The 16,699-nt window shown below is 41.1% G+C and overlaps 1 protein-coding gene across 5 annotated transcripts in view; it reads right to left on the bottom strand.

Moving 5' to 3' along the window:
* The window catches only part of zzef1 (zinc finger, ZZ-type with EF hand domain 1), a 264,244-nt gene that overhangs the window by 155,651 nt on the left and 91,894 nt on the right, over nucleotides 1-16,699 (bottom strand). For all 5 annotated transcript variants that reach the window (XM_073053829.1, XM_073053832.1, XM_073053830.1 and 2 more), the window contains exons 24-30: nucleotides 15,046-15,247; nucleotides 13,390-13,544; nucleotides 11,897-12,140; nucleotides 8,342-8,421; nucleotides 4,751-4,835; nucleotides 2,890-3,379; nucleotides 422-586 (exon numbers count right to left, since the gene is read on the bottom strand). In XM_073053829.1, the coding sequence (XP_072909930.1) occupies nucleotides 422-586; nucleotides 2,890-3,379; nucleotides 4,751-4,835; nucleotides 8,342-8,421; nucleotides 11,897-12,140; nucleotides 13,390-13,544; nucleotides 15,046-15,247 (1,421 nt within the window). The remainder of the gene's footprint in view (nucleotides 1-421; nucleotides 587-2,889; nucleotides 3,380-4,750; nucleotides 4,836-8,341; nucleotides 8,422-11,896; nucleotides 12,141-13,389; nucleotides 13,545-15,045; nucleotides 15,248-16,699) is intronic.

Raw genomic sequence — 16,699 nt, 5'->3', positions numbered from 1 at the left:
GGGCCGAGCACCATATTTCCACACTGGCTCGCACGTAGACTGGACTCAGAAAAGCTGGCCAGCGTGAAGGCCAAATTTGCTAACATGTTTGGCATTGAACGTAGGTCGAATACTATGGCAGCACGATAGCGTACTGGTTAGCACAACGGTTTACAATGCTGGCAACCCAGGTTCAATTCCAGCCGCTGCCTGTGAGAAGTTTGTACGCTCTCCCCATTACCACATGGGTTTTTGTCACACCAAAATCTACCGCAGATAACCAACACAAATAATTCATTACTAAATAGCAAAATGAATCATCAAGCAAAACAGAAACTCACAATCCAAACTCCAAATATTTGTTGCAAACAAAATGTTTGGCTACTTGGTCACTGAGGGCCATGATTACTAAAGTTCACAAGGCTGAGCGGTTATTCCATACCTGATCAATTCCTTCTGACAGGTTAACATTTCCTGAAGAAAGAGAATGCAGGAGAACTGGAAGAGATGAGGTTGTCCTAGTGAATGCAGGCATTCACAAACTGCATGGAGAACTTTGATGATATTCATGGCCTGGGCCTTACGCAAAGATAGAACCTGTAAAACACTACAAAAGTTTTGATTTATTTTTAAAGGGATTAAGTAACAGTCCTAGGTATTATTCATAACAGGGGAAAGCAACACCCCACACTTTGGTAAACACGTGTCACCAACATACATTACTTGATTTCTCTTCATATATTTCAGAAGGCCTTTGACAAGGTGCCGCACATGAGGCTGCTTAGGAAGATAAGAGCCCATGGAATTACAGGGAAGTTAGTAGTGTGGGTAGAGCTTTGGCTGGTTGGTAGAAAACAGAGAGTGGGAATAAAGGGATCCTATTCTGGCTGGATGCCGGTTACCTGTGGAGATCTACAGGGAACACGAGGAAATCTGCAGATGCTGGAAATTCAAGCAACATGCACAAAATGCTAGTGGAACGCAGCAGGCCAGGCAGCATCTATAGGAAGAAGCACTGTCGACGTTTCCGCCCGAAACGTCGACAGTGCTTCTTCCTATAGATGCTGCCTGGCCTGCTGAGCTCCACAGGGGTTGGTGTTGGGACCGTTACTTTTTACGATGTATGGCAACGATTTGGACTATGGTATTAAGGCTTCTGTGGCTAAATTTGCCGATGATACAAAGATAGGTTGAGGAGCGGGTAGTGTTGAGGAAACAGAGAGCCTGCAGAGAGACTTAGATAGTTTAGGGGAATGGGCAAAGAAGTGGAAAATGAAATACAATGCTGGAAAGTGTATGGTCATGCACTTTGGTGGAAGAAGTAAACAGGCAGACTATTATTTAGATGGGGAGAGAACTCAAAACGCAGAGATGTAAAGGGACTTGGGAGTCCTTGTGCAAGATACCCTAAAGGTTAACCTGCAGGTTGAGTCGGTGGTGAAGAAGGTGAATGCAATGTTGGCATTCATTTCTAGAGGTATAGAATATAAGAGCCGGGATGTGACATTGAGGCTCTATAAGGCACTTGTGAGACCACACTTGGAGTATTGTCTGCAGTTTTGGGCTCCTTATTTTAGAAAAGACATACTGACATTGGAGAGGGTTCAGAGAAGATTCACGAGAATGATTCCAGGAATGAAAGGGTTACTGTACGAGGAATGTCTGGCAGCTCTTGGGCTGTATTCCCGGGAGTTCAGGAGAATGAGGGGGGATCTCACAGAAACATTCCAAACGTTAAAAGGCCGGAACACATCAGATTTGGCAAAGTTATTTTCCATGGTAGGGGTTTCTAGAACAAGAGGGCACAACTTCAGGGCTGAAGGACGTCCTTTTAGAACTGAGATGCAGAGAAATTACTTTAGTCAGAGGGTGGTAAATCTGTGGAATTTGTTGCCACGAGCAGCTGTGGAGGCCAAGTCATTGGGTGCATTTAAGGCAGAGATAGATAGGTTCTTGATTAACCAGGGTATCAAAGGGTATGGGGAGAAAGCAGGGGAATGGGGATGCCTGGATGAAGTGGATCAGCCCATGATTAAATGGCAGAACAAACTCAATGGGCCGAGTGGCCTACTTCTGCTCCTAAATCTTATGGTCTTATGGTCTAATCTTATTTGCAACGTAACTTTGAAGTATCTGTAAATTAGTTGGAAGTGAACTTTGCGTTCTTTCATACAAAGGGTTGAATGTAGCTTGCGAATGCAGTGGTAAACTACATTCTTCCACAAAATAAATAGAATATACACCACACAATTTTTATTAAATGTCCCATATCAAGGCAACATGTGGGATTAAGTGGGTCTGCTCCCAGAGCTTCGCATGTACCACTTGGTGCAGGATTTAGTGCAATCCCCATAAATTGCCCTCTTCCCTTCCTACATGGGATCTGATAGTTGGCCTGTTCATCAAACCTCTGCAGAAGGTGGAGACTGCCTTTAAATATATTCATTACGATAGATTTTGGATAAAGAGGGAAATCAAACATTATAGAGAATAGTCATAAAAACACAAGGTTAAGAACAAGTCAGCCAGGAACGTTGAACATCAGACCAGGCTCAAGTGGTCTAATGACCAACTTTTGCATCCAGTTCTTAAGTTCTCTCACTGCAGTGTGCACTGAAGCAAGTTTCCTACCCTCAGCATCTGGCTTACTTATGAAGTATAGATGGTCATATTAATGTTCAGGATCAACTGCTAATTATATACCTCCTTCAACTGTCACATACCAGTACTTTCGAAACAATGTTTAGAATGAACTGTACCGCAGGAAGATAATGAGGCATGTCTGGGTTGATAAATTAAATTTTGATTGTAATAGCTGCCAAGTTACATACCTGACCTCCTCTAAATGTAAGTTTTTTTTAAAGTCACATTCAAGTATTTTTCTTTAGTCTGAAGACCTAACCAGCTTACCTTTCAGATGAAATATTGAGATCTTTCATGAACTCTGAGATGCTCTTCAAAATTGGAAATTTGTCTTGGACTGGATCAACTTTAAATTCTTCCACGGACCTGAATGAAAGTAATCTAAGTCGGCTTTTACTGAGTGGGTTCTTGGGTTTGGAGCTGAAAGGAGAGTGAAGGTCAACACACGGAGATACCGTGCTTTCACTGGACACTGGGCTCTCTGTACATGTTGGACCAGCAGGATCAGGGTCAGTGTTCAGCGTTGTGACAGCTTGCTGGGACTTTTCACCCACTGTGCTTTGTGGCTGTTCCAATAGTTCCTGTGATGCTGTAGACTGGGTAGTAGTAAGCTGAACCTGCAGGTCGGCAGATTTGAGCACAGCACATTCCTGCTCTTGTAAAGTATCTGTTCTCTTATCAGAGGAAGAGTCAATATTTTTTGTTGTTAATGGTGGGAACTTTAGTAGCAAAAGGCTCTTCCCAATCCAATTTTCACCTAGAAAAGTAGGAAAAAAGTGACACCAAGTTACAAATTTTAAGTGAACACTGTATTCATTCTATAAACAAGATAGATACAGATATTTTAACAGCTGGTTTGCAGTCACATCGGCTAACCATTCCAAAATATCACCCCCGTGTGATAATAAGTGGTTCTTTATTACTCAGAACATCCCAAAGTGGCTAAACATTTTTATAAAAGAACATTGTAAGTTTAAAATCTAGATCAACACAACTGAATGAAGACTTTCAAAATAATGCAGATGCTGAAATCTCATAGAAAACACTGGAAACATTCAGCAGGTCAGACAGCATTAGTGGAGAGAAAGGAGTTGAAATGTTTTCAGTTTTAAGACCATTCAGAGCTGGGATAGAGAAAGCAAGTTAATTTTAAACTGGCAAATGAGTGTCCTATTTTCACATGTACGAAGGCACCATGGAAAAACTTGTTCGTCCATACAGATCAATTCATAACAATGGCATATTTATGCAGTAGATCAGAATAAAGTGTTCCAGTACAGATAGACAGATGCAAGGCCACAGTGAGGGAAATTGTAAGGTCCAGAGTCCATGTTATTGTACAAGGAAAACACTCAAGTTTTATAACCACAAGTTGCAGTGAGGGTGAGAAAGGATGAGGAATACCTCTGAATGAGGAAAACCAGGCTTGATGAGCAATTTCAGATTAATGTCTTACTGCATAACTGGAAAACAGGAACCACTCCATGAACACTTGCATTGGTTACCTGATTTATTCACTGACTCTTAAGGCCACTATTTTAATGTCAAATAAGAGACAACTACACAAAAATTATGAAAAATTAAAAAGCAGATTATCAGACTTCACCTTTGACCACAACCAATGAATCATTAACATACATGAACTGCATGTAGCACATGTTAATGATGCCATGGTCACTATCAGAACTCGGGCAGGAATCCAGCACGATATACCAAAGCTAACAACTGTCGACGTTGTAAGATGGTTTGTGGATTGAGCATAGATAGGCATTTTCATATACTAGTCCTAATGGGAACCAACATACTTTGGAAACTAGCTATCAACTTAAATGAGGCATACTAACTGCAAACCACTGTGCACAACCGCACTTCAAAGCAGGGAACTGCAGGCGAGGGAAATGGCTTGCACTCTACTCCCTGTATTCACTCCCCCCAACATTCAAAAAGTACAAGATTGGTGGAATTTTTTCCTCAGTGAATAGGAATTAAAAGCCTTTATTGCAAAACAAAGAAATTATGCCAGCAATGTTTATTGTCTGATTTCTTTATTCAGGCTCAGTTTACAGCACAAAATCATCTGAAGCCCAATGGAGTCATCTAGACCACAAATGTAATAAATCTTACTCACTGATGTTTTCCGGGTTCATCTTGTGATCATCTTGCGCTTCCTCTTTATCACTGGTCATCATTACATATTTCTGTTTACGTTCCATCTTGTTAGGGTGGGGGGGATAGGTGTGAAGGAAAGAAAACTGAGTCCACCTGATATCATGCCAACACAGAATTGCACCTGCTGCTAGATTTTTGTCATCGGTCTTAATACTTCTTACATGTCTTGGCAATAAGCTTTGCTCAATTAAACCTGATGAAAATGCTTTGGAAAGTTTTACAACATTAGGAATGCAATGAAAACTGTTGTTTAGTTCGTTACTATTGTTTCAAACAACGCATCCACAGTTTAGACAACATGTTACTTGCTAATCCAATTTTAAAACTTTAGTAAATCCACACCCTTCTTCTTTCAAAGTAACAGTTGACAGGGCAGTCAAGTAAAATTTATTCAGCAACAAGTTACCAGTCAGTGAGCTGCTCCAAACTTTGTCACAATCCTGATATGAACATAAGACAGTGTTTCAGAGATTTGAGCACAACTGCTCAGAGCATTAAGGCAGCAGTTGCCTCGGGAAATCAAGTATCAACAAATGATCATTCCTTGGTGGTCAAAGCCAAAACATTCTCAACTGTCATTGCTTTTAACACCCTAGTGCTCAGGGCATGGGATTTGTTTCTTGTGTCCATTCTACAGCAATGACCAGATTTGGAGCTCAGCAATGGCAAGCAGACTATTGGACATTGTCATTTGACTATTGGACTAGTGTCATTTAATGGCCTTGTTAAGAGTCCATTCATCTATTAAGATCTTCTGCAACAAGGAGATGAACTTGCTCTGGTGAGAAATCAAATTATAGAATATCACAGCCATCCATTGTTTTGCCAAGTCAGCTCAAGAAGAGCTTTATGAAACTTCAAGGCACTAACACACAAAATGTTCGAGGAACTCGGCAGGACAGGCAGCACCTGTGGAGGAAAGTAGACAGGCAACATTTCAGGTTGAGACCTTCATCTGACAAGACGACCCAAATGAGTAATCTTGACTCAAAATGTTGACTCTCCACTTTCCTCCATGGATGCTACCTGACCCGCTGAGTTCTTCCAGCACCTTGTGCATTGCTCCAGATTTGAGCATCTGCAGTCTGTCTCCTTGTCTGCAGGGGAACAATGTCGTCTGTTTTACTGCAGTTCTCCACTAGGTGGTAGTGTTATTCTGAAACGAACAAATCTCATGCCTTTATTAACTGCCTGGTAGAAACGGCAGCACCGCAAGGGGGATGTGGTTAGGTAGCTGCCCAGCATACCAAAGACCATTTTTGACTTCATGCTTCTGCTGCAAATCCTAATGAAATAACTAACTGTAACAGCTAAATTACAAAGGAGTAAAGCAGCCTTCTAAGTATGGTTCCCTTATAATGATGCAGATCAGCCCAACATTCCTGGAAAGGTATTAACTTCTCTAACATTAACACAGCTTTACCATTAAATAGCTTCTTTGTCCAAAGAAACACTCTCCACCTACTGACAAGAGGCTAGCCAGTCTGGGCCTATATTCTTTGGAGTCTGGAAGAATGAGAGGTGATCTTACTTGAACATATAAGGTCTAAATGGAGATTACAAGGCAGAGGTTGCAATGTACTCTCTAATGAGAGAGTCAGGAACTAGGAGACATAATTACAAGTTAAGGAGCAAGGTGAGGTAAAACTGCTCCATAGGAATCTCTTAGGGAGTGGCGAAATTCTGGAATACCCTGACCCCAATAGACCAGATCATTAGATAAATACTTAAGGTGGAGAAAGGTAAACACTTGAAAGATCAAAGAACCGTCACACAAGTTGAATTGAAAACACAGATCAATGATCAGATCGAATGGAGGGTACAGGCTTGACAGGCCGGGTGAAACTCTTCCTGCTTTTAGTTTCTTGTGTTTTCCTACTGTTTTATAAGGCACTAAAGCTGTTCTCATTTGATTAACATATCCTTCCTCTCCGTCAGCAACCAGGCCAACTCATCAATTCTTTATAGGATGCATTAGTGACTACTATACATTTATGGCACGTAGTTTTGAAATTCTCAACGGTGGAAGCATTTTACGTGGTTATTTTTATAATTAGAAAGTATTGCCCTTCAGTTTCCCTTCCAGAAAAGGCGTTACCAGCCTGCGTTATCTTTCTGTTTATAAACATGAAGTTCCAGCTTCATACTTGAATCCTTTAACTTGCAGGCAGAGAACTTATTGTTTCCATCTTTAACTTGTTTTGTTATTTCCAGCGAATTGTGAATTTTCACTCTAATCTTTTTGCCATTTAGGGTTGCTTTCCAAGAAGCTCACTGCTCTCTCATTTCTCTTAGCAAAATGTTAGCTTTTGTTTTGTGACAGTATCTGTTGTATTCTCGATACCCCCCAAATCACTAATTCAGTGTTCAAATTCTCTTCTACAAATCTGAGTGTTTAAGTTCTCTCTTCTTTACAGTATGTCCTTCTTCCACTAGCTGTCCATTTTCATACTTGGGCTTTGGATCCCATGATCTCCAACCTACTTGGCTCAGACTGGGTGGAATCAAAGGCAAACTGGATCAAAAGTTCACTTGGCAAAGGAGACAGACTGGGAAAATGACAGGATGCTTTTATGACTGGGATCAGCGCTGGGACCCTTGCAGTACGTAATATATTAACAATGATTTGGATATAAATGAAGGAGGTACAATATGAATAGTTCAATTTGCAGATGATACAAAAATTGGTGGTGCCATTGTCAGTTAAGAGGATATTCTTAGATTACAGAATGATATTGATTAGCTGGCAAGTTAGCCAGAAGAATGGCAGATGGAACTTAAGTCCAATAAGTGAGAGGAAATGAATTTTTGGAGGGCCAGCGGTAGGGCACACACTAGTTATCGGAGGAGCATCGAGGAACAGAGTTCATACATTCCTTAAGGTGACAGTACAAATGGATAAAGTGGTGAAGGCAGTATAGGTAATATTTGGCTTTATGAGTTATAACATAGAATGTAAGAATATGGAAGTCTTGCTTTATAAAATTTTGACACTGGTCAATAGCAGGAGTCTTGTACACACTATAGGAAAAACATGAAATGACCAGAGAGAGGGTCCAGAGAAAATCCACCAGGATGCTCTTTGGTTGGGGTCTTTCGGTAATGAAGCAAGGTTTTGCAGTCTGGATTTGATCAAGGAAGAGAAGAATCTTGATACAAAATTTTGTGGGGATAGAGAGTGGAAAGCTTAACACCCATTAACAGATTCCTAAAATCATAGGCATATGTTTATGGTGAGACAGTTAAGAGAATTGGAGAATTAGGTTTTTGCAACTACAGGGTGGATGCAATATGGAAGACACTGCCCGAGATCCTCACAAAAAGTATCTGGATGAGTACTTGAGTGACAGGAGTTGTAGTAAACGGGGTTAGCACAGATAGGTGCATCCAAGTCAGTGTCAAATGATCTGTTTCTGTGCTGCATTACTAAGAAAACGAGACTGTATTTCATAAGGATTTTGAAAATATAATGTCACATCTATTGCAGTATTTTTGCTTCAAAACTGTGTCACTGCTGCTAAACAATTCATGTCACATTTACAAAACTTACTATCCAGGTTTTCATTCCTTCAGCCAAAGTGTACACTTCTGCGATTTCGTCACTGAAACCTGCGGCACCTCCACTTGTAACTAAAGAAGGGGAGAAGCAAAGTACAGAAGTGAAAATTCAAGACAAAATTTATTTTACTTATAACAGATTGCTTTGTACCCAAGTGTTCCAGTCATCAGAATCAGCCACCACATTCATTCCAGGGGAATAAAGTTCGGCTTCAGCATCAGGATCCAGCTGTGGCACAACAGCAGTATCATCTATGGTAACTCACAATGGTTCTAACTGCTAGATCTTTCCTGATATTTGCAAATTGAAATGTATTAGATAATCTGAGCTGGAACTGGAGAGTGCCAGCCCATATGATGAGCTGCTATAGTGGCCTTTCAAACTAATAATCACCACAAATCAGTACCTCAAACCAGTTTGTCATTACTACATCTACATTGAATAAAACTAACAGTTGTTGTCAACAGATTCTTTACAAATTTTAAGGGCTTGGTTTAAGATTGGTGGTTAATGCCCCTGGAAAATACATAACTTTGCACAGCCTACATTATTACGGAGGAAGACTTTCTCAGTTCTTTTAACACTATTGCAGTATTAAACTCTAGAATCTTTGACTATGTTTAGTATAATACATATGCATTTCTTCTCACCCTGTTACCAGGCTCAGTGGCAAGCAAAGTTTCAAGAATTCCCATGAACAACCAAAAATTAGCATGGAATCTTACTTTGTGCGCATCAGTAAATTGCAGAGTGCCAAATCCCATTTTACTGTTATCGTTTGTTGAAAATAGGTGACATTTAAAAAGGGCATCACTGGTCTCGCTGTACTGTGAACAGCTTCTCTTAAAAAACAGCCAAAATTATGCAAATTGAAAAAACCAACAATATCTTTAATAACCCATTCCAACTTTAGTGACTTGTGGTTGCACATACACGGGCTGAGCAAGTGCAGGGGTGCGGCAAGACAAGCTGGGAGGTGGGAGCAGATAGAACTACTGAATGAAACAGACTATGGGCACTGAAAGTTAATGCACAAGTGTTTCAAATTATTACACATCTGATAAACAAATGAGTATGGGCAAGTTTCACCATGGCTGGTAAAGAATTGGGAGCCTTTTTGGAATTATTGTTGCTTTACATTGCAAATTACGAATAATGTCCAAAAAATAGCACGTTCAAGATGCTCCACTCAAAAATGGAAAAATGGAGGATGAGAGGTGACCTGCTGGAGATGGTGACAGGCATTGATCATGTGGATAGCCAGAGGCTTTTTCCCAGGGCTGTAGTAAATGGCTAACACAAGGAGGCATAGTCTTAAGGTGTTTGGAAGTAGGCACAAGGGGGACGTCAGGAGTAAGTTTTTCCACACAGAGTGGTGGGTGTGTGGAATGCACTGCCAGCAATGGTGGTAGAGGCAGATACAACAGGGTCTTTTAATAGACTTTTAGATAGGTCCATGGAGCTTAGAAAAATAGAGGGCTATGTAGCAGAGAAATTCTAGGTAGTTTCTAGAGTGGCTACACGGTCAGTACAACATTGTGGGCCGAAGGGCTTGCAATGTGCTGTAAATTTCTGTGTTCTATGCTCTGACACTCAAAAAAGAGTGGGAAACGTTCAAGTGATGGAGGCAGCGTGGAGAAAAAATGTCATCCTCTCAAAGAATACCGACTGCCTCCAGGTACGACCCCAAAGTTGAAGAACGAAACCTAGAATGTCTAAGCGCAAGGTATAAATAGTGTACTAATGGGCCATGTTCTGCAATCAACGAAGAAAGACTCCCTGCATTCTCACACTAGAAGCTGCGGTAACTGTAAATCAAAAGCAGTGTGGTGTCCTCTATAGGGTTCTTGTCAAAATGGAAAGCAACTGCGTGTTGCCTTGGGCAATGAATCACTTGAGAGAAAACACCACATCTAAACCAGAAAATGAGGGCTGAAGTAATTACATACAAATTCAAGCAAAGGAAAAAGAGTGAGAAGTCAACTTCTTGGTTTTAATAACCAATGATAATTGAAGTTTTCTGAGCCACAGAGATTTATAATTACTAGGTTGTTAGAATTTGAAGGCACCCGAGTGAATCTGCAGATGCTGGAAATAAATAAAAACACAAAATGCTGGAAAACTCAGCAGGCCAGACAGCATCTATGGGAGGAGGTAGTGACGACGTTTCGGGCCGAAACCCTTCATCAGGAGTGAAGTAACATGGGATGGTGGAGAGGGGATAAGAAGTGGGGGGAGGGATGAAGTAGAGAGCTGGGAAGTGATAGGGTGGAGGGAAATGGGCTGGGGGAAGGTGGAGAATTATGGGAAATAAAAGAGAAAGAAAGGTAGGGCTAGGGGGAGATTATAATGAGGGGGGAAAAAAGAGAGAGAAAGAGAACCAGACTAAAATAATAGATAGGGATGAGGGTACAGGTGGGGGGCAGGGGTATCAACGGAGGTCAGTGAGTTGGATGTTCATGCCGGCAGGCAGGAGGCTAACTAGGCGGGAGATACGGTATTGCTCCATCGACCTGCGTGTGGCCTCATCTTGACGGTAGAGGAGGCCATGGACAGACATGTCGGAGTGGGAGTGGTCTGTGGAATTGAAGTGTGTGGCCACAGGGAGATCCGCCACTGCTGGAGGACTGAGCACCGGTGTTCGGCGAAACGGTCTCCCAGTCTGCAGCGGGTCTCCCCAATGTATAAATGGCCACATCAGGAGCATCAGATACAGTATATCACCCCAGTTGACTTGCAGGTGAAGTGGTGCCTCACCTGAAAGGACTGTCTGGGGCCTGGGATGGTGGTGAGAGAAGAAGTGTGGGGGCAGGTGTAGCACTTCTTCCGTTTGCAGGGATGAGTGCCCAGAGGGAGGTTGGTGGGGAGGGATGGGGGGGATGAATGGACAAGGGAGTCGCGTAGGGAGCGATCCCTTCGGAAAGCCAAGAGTTGGGGGGGGGGGGGGGGAGAGGAAGATGTGGCTGGTGGTGGGATCATGTTGGAGGTGGTGAAAGTTACGGAGGATTATATGTTGGAACCAGAGGCTGGTGGGTTGGTAGGTGAGGACAAGGGGAACCCTATCATGAGTGGGGTGGTGGGCAGATGGGGTGAGGGCAGATGCGCGGGAAATGGGAGAGATGCGTTTGAGAGCAGAGTTGATGGTGGAAGAAGGGAAGCCCCTTTGTTTAAAAAAAAGAAGACATCTCCTTCGGCCTGGAGTGAAAAGCCTTATCCTGAGAGCAGATGCAGTGGAGATGAAGGAATTGCGAGAAGGGGATAGCATTTTTGCAAGAGACAGGGTGGGAAGAGGAATAGTCCAGGTAGCTGTGAGAGTCTGTAGGCTTATAGTAGACAACAGTAGATAAGCCGGCTCCAGAGATGGAGATAGAAAGATCAAGAAAGGGGAGGGAGGTGTCAGAAATGGAATCAATCAAAGTTGTAATCAATAGGCTTGAACAGGCTTGTATAGAAGCTTTTCCAGTAATTTCCTGCAAAATATGCAATCAGTTTAAACTGTTTTCAAAATTAATTTAAATGGACTACCACCGACAAAGACTATTTTACCGTAAATTTTCAGAGCACTGTGAAGATCAGCACTATGGTACATCATGGCAGCAAATACAGCATTCACAGCTTGATCAACTTTTGACCCAAGCCCAATTCCACTAACTACTTCCAACTTCGTGGACTGCTTCTTGCAAAGGCTGACAAGTTGCCTGACAAGGTCGGACTGAACGTCGGTGAAATCATCTTGTGAAGGATCCCAGAGAGCAACCTGGACCAGGAACTTCTGGACAACATTCTTGCTCTACAATAAAGGACCAGGAGTTATTTCTTTAAAACAGAGATTAATAGAACATTTTTAAACATACAGTACAAGGCAACAAACTGCAACTAAACTTCACTCAGCTAAAAATGTTTCAAGACCCTTAGTCAAAAAATATTTTCATGCTCTTTTGTCCACCATTGTCACTCCAATCTCATATTTCAGATGTGTAGAAACTCATGAATTCATTTATCAAGAGAGAAACAATGCACTCACTCCATCTCACCCCCACTGGCTTATTAGCTCCTACTTAACTGTCTCCAACCCCATTAAATTTTCATCTTGGTCCATACAAGACTTCGCAATTTCTTCTCAGCAGACATCAACTTTCAAAGTTGCCAGATACTGTTCAGAAGGCATTTGATCATCCTCACTAATTACGCAACTTCCAAGGTTTCCTTCAGAGTTTTCACCTAATCACATTCTAAGTGTTTAAATCCCAATAAAGTGGATTTCACACCTACAGCATGCCTGAAATGACCCTCTCTGCAACAACAATGTAGTCATTGTTGAGTAGAAAGGGAATATTGTAAAACCTCAAAGCAATCTAATCGGATTCTGTGTTTTCTGAACACCTGACATTCCTAGAGTCGTAAAGAGCAACAGAGGAAAATCAGGCCAGCCAGCCTACTGTGTATGCTGACCAGTAAGGGGCCATATTACACTAATACCATTGTAACCCATTTTATTCTCCTCACATTCCCATCATATACCCCTATATTCTACACTCACCGACACACTAGGAGCAATTAACCCACTAATCTATGTTCTTGGGACTTGAGAGGAAGCCCAAATTCCACCCCATTGCACTGGAAGTCAGGTTTGCACCCAGACTGCTGGTTCTGTGAGACAACAGCTCTACTAACAGCATCACTGTGCCTTCCACATCGTGCTCCAAGGAGACTAATGCTTGTGGCCGAGGTACCCAGATCAAATCCCACTGTCATGTCTAACTCTGGTACCCCAACCCTGCTCTTTCTGGTCTACACCTCCATGCTACTGTCTTCAAGGTAGTTAAAGAGGAAGCAATATTGACAATGCTTCAAACAATATTTTAAAAATCTAAGTTCTATAAATTCTGAATTATCAATAGCTTTATTCAGAGTAGCACTCTATAATATTCTGTAGGATTGCAGCTAAAACAGTAAGGCATTTTCTTATTTTCAAAGGCTTAGTTTATTTCTGTAGCCTACCAAGTGAGACCAACAATAATGGTACAAATCAAATTTACCATTTCAGCTTCTTCATCTGATGTGCTGTTAACAGCTCCCACTGGGCACTGGTCAATTCCTGCACAGGTTCCATGCCTTAAGATAGGTTTCCAGAGCTGAGACTCTACAACAGAAGTAACTTTCTCCACTGGTAACTTAGCAGAAGGGATCAGCCCTTTAAAGGAAAGTAAAAATAGAAATTATTTAAGTAATCTCTTAATGACATTGATATGGGAAGAGATTGATCTATCACTTGAACACATATCCTGCAGAATTTTACAGACAATGTGCTGTGCTGTAGCCACTACCATACAACAGGAATTGGTAGGCTAGGGAACTATATGTGGGGATTAGCTCACAATGCCATGTGATCTTTTACAAAAACTGAAGCAAACAGAATCACAGATTAATATACTCCCTTATTAACAGTACAGTACCTTCCAGTATGACATGGAGCTACTTTAGAGTAGGAATTGAACTTGCAACTAACTCCGAAGGCAAAGTTCAACTTGTTAAGGCTAAAGTTGCATTGCTTTCTCACCAAAATTGAAATTTAGTCAAATATTACCAAACAATTTCCTCATAATATAGACTGCTACCATCTAGAATATGAAAATCAAAAAAAATTGCTAAAAGAATATAGGAAAATCTGGAGCACTCAGCAGGTCTGGCCACATCTGAGGGAAGACAAAGTTAACATTTAGGTTGTAGATCATTTGTAACCACAACTAAATCTTCAGAAGAAATTACATTCTTCCAATTCTCATTTTCCCTTAAAAAGGTCCTTCTTGCTTCTTTATCCCTTTCCAATTTCCTTCTTGAACTAGAATAAAATCAAGACCCCAAAAAATTCACGATCCAAAGAGTACCTATCCTGAATCAGAGCAATCCTGAAACAATAATCCTTTAAGATTGTAAACAACTTGTTTAATTATCAGATAAAGGTCAGTGCTGATAGTAGAAGATACAACTGTGGTGTTTAAAACGCATGAAGCATGGAAGGGAAGGGAAAGGTGCAGAAGGATACAAACCTAATGTGGGCAATGGGATTAGTGTTGACAGGCATCGTAGATATTACGGGCAAAGTGGACCGAGAGGGGCCTGTTTCTACACTGATTTCCCTTCAATATACAGGAAATTATCTAAATGCCAGCCAAGACTAACAAATTTTGCAAAGACATTTTAGTGGAAAAGTTGCGGTCATCACAATGTAGACAGTAATATTTGCTATGACTGAAAGAAACCATACAAAAGCATTGTGGTTATAAGTATTATCCAACAAAAAGAGCAAAAAATTAAAGAAATACTCAGATCTGAGCTGAAATCGCAGCTGAAAAAATTCTGCAAAAAGGGAATAGGGGAAACAATGCTGACTCACATGAAGTCAGCAGCACAGTAACCAACCATGGCAGAACAGAAAGAATCAGGGAGCACAATGAACAAGTCAAGCTGTATCCGCTGGTATCTGACTTTCAACCTTGCTCACATTGTTGAAATAAACCATCCCCAATTGCAAAGATCCAATGCAAACTATAACATACAAATTCCTTTGTATGATATATATGTGGCCAATTGGCAGCATTAACATAACTACAGATGTTGGTAAACCTCCGAGAATGTACATAAATTGTGCTTAGACTTGTTCAACTGTTTTAAATGAAAAGTTAGCGTCTTACCACAGGCAGAATTCAAAGACAGTGCACGGGAGGCAAGGCAGCCCATAAGTCGAGACACAAGAAGCTGTAAATCTGCAACCCAAGGTACACGCACATCTGGCAGACCATATGCTTTCACCATGAACTTGTATCCCCATTCATTGTTACAATTGTCAGAGTGGAAGAGAAACTGCAGCCTTGGGCCTGCTTTAAATGTCACTAACTGCAAAAACAAACAAAAGTGTAAGCGAAGTTTTACACAGAGCCACGGCTATTCATTACTCCAATGTCATCACCAATGGCTTGTTTTCACTACTGAAGACACACTGATCTTTGGGAATGAGTACAATTTTCAAATCAAAAGTTTCCTCTCATGAAAATCCAGATCCTCAGGTCCTTAACATGAAAGCCATTAAATTGTCTTGGAAAACTGCTAAGGACAGAAAGGATCAGCAATTGTGAGTGACAATGTTGTTCTCTTCCTAAGGTTACGGTACTAGAAGTTATTGAACCCAGTAAATGTATGAAATTTCAAGTAGACTGTAGGGAATTGTTACACTCAGGATGTGTCTGGTATATGGTAAAGCATCTACTGGAGGGACACCAGAATCTTCAACATTCAGCTGTCTTCTTTTCCATATATTACTGGATGGAAGCAATCTGAGGACCAATTATATTGTTAGATTCTTTGGGATGGAGATCAGATCCAGGGAGAGTAGAACTTGTACAGGCCATAAGTGGCCATCACGGATGACTGGGAGCAACATCTTAATTCAAAAGAAAAGAAAAAAATTGCTGAATTACCCTAAACAAATTCTTCTGGGCCATCTCAACTGATGAATCAAAATTCTTCCACACAGTAGTGTAGTGCTCACACCACCACAAACAAAATCATATTGGGTACAAGAAACTGCAGGTGATAGAATCTGGGTCAACAATCAATCTGCTGGAAGAACTTTAACAATTCTTTTCCCTCCACAGGCACTGCTCAACCCACTGAGCTCTTGCAGCAGATTGTTTATTGAACACAAAAATAATCTATTGCTGATCAAGGGGTGGATTATGTTGAACAGTGAACAAGAACTTGTGTTTATTAACAGCTTCAGTGTTCAAAAAGCCTAGGTATGATGAAGTGCTTTTTACAAGTATGTCTGATAAGATGGACTCCTGGCCCTACAATCTACCTTGGCATGATCTTGCACTTTATCATTTACCAGCAAAGAACATTTTCAATAGGTTTTACACTTTATTCTGCATTGGTATTGTTTTACCTTATTCTAACTCAATGATTTGATCTGTACAAACAGTTTCCAAGACAGGTTTCTCATTGCATCTTGGTACATGTGACAACAATAAACCAATACCAACCTCCCCCAAAAACCAGTAAATCCCTCTCTTCCATGGTGAATATTTTTCAAAAATGGCTGCAGATCCCCCCCCCCCAAAAAAAAGCAAATGCCATTTGACATATTGTGCTAAGTTAGAACCATTTTCTGCTCATTTGCAATCAAGCCCCACCAAAAATACTGTATGCTAGATTTGGACCACAGTTATATATAAAGCTCATTACTTGCATACACCAAAGTTAATGGGTTACTTCAATCAAGTTTTCTGATGGTGTTTTTGGAGAAAGGAAATTTAGTCAGGTTGCGTTTTTGAAGCTGTTCCAAGATAT

Source organism: Hemitrygon akajei, chromosome 8 (assembly GCF_048418815.1).
Source record: "Hemitrygon akajei chromosome 8, sHemAka1.3, whole genome shotgun sequence".
Taxonomy (NCBI): domain Eukaryota; kingdom Metazoa; phylum Chordata; class Chondrichthyes; order Myliobatiformes; family Dasyatidae; genus Hemitrygon; species Hemitrygon akajei.
This window is presented reverse-complemented; position numbering and strand designations above follow the sequence as displayed.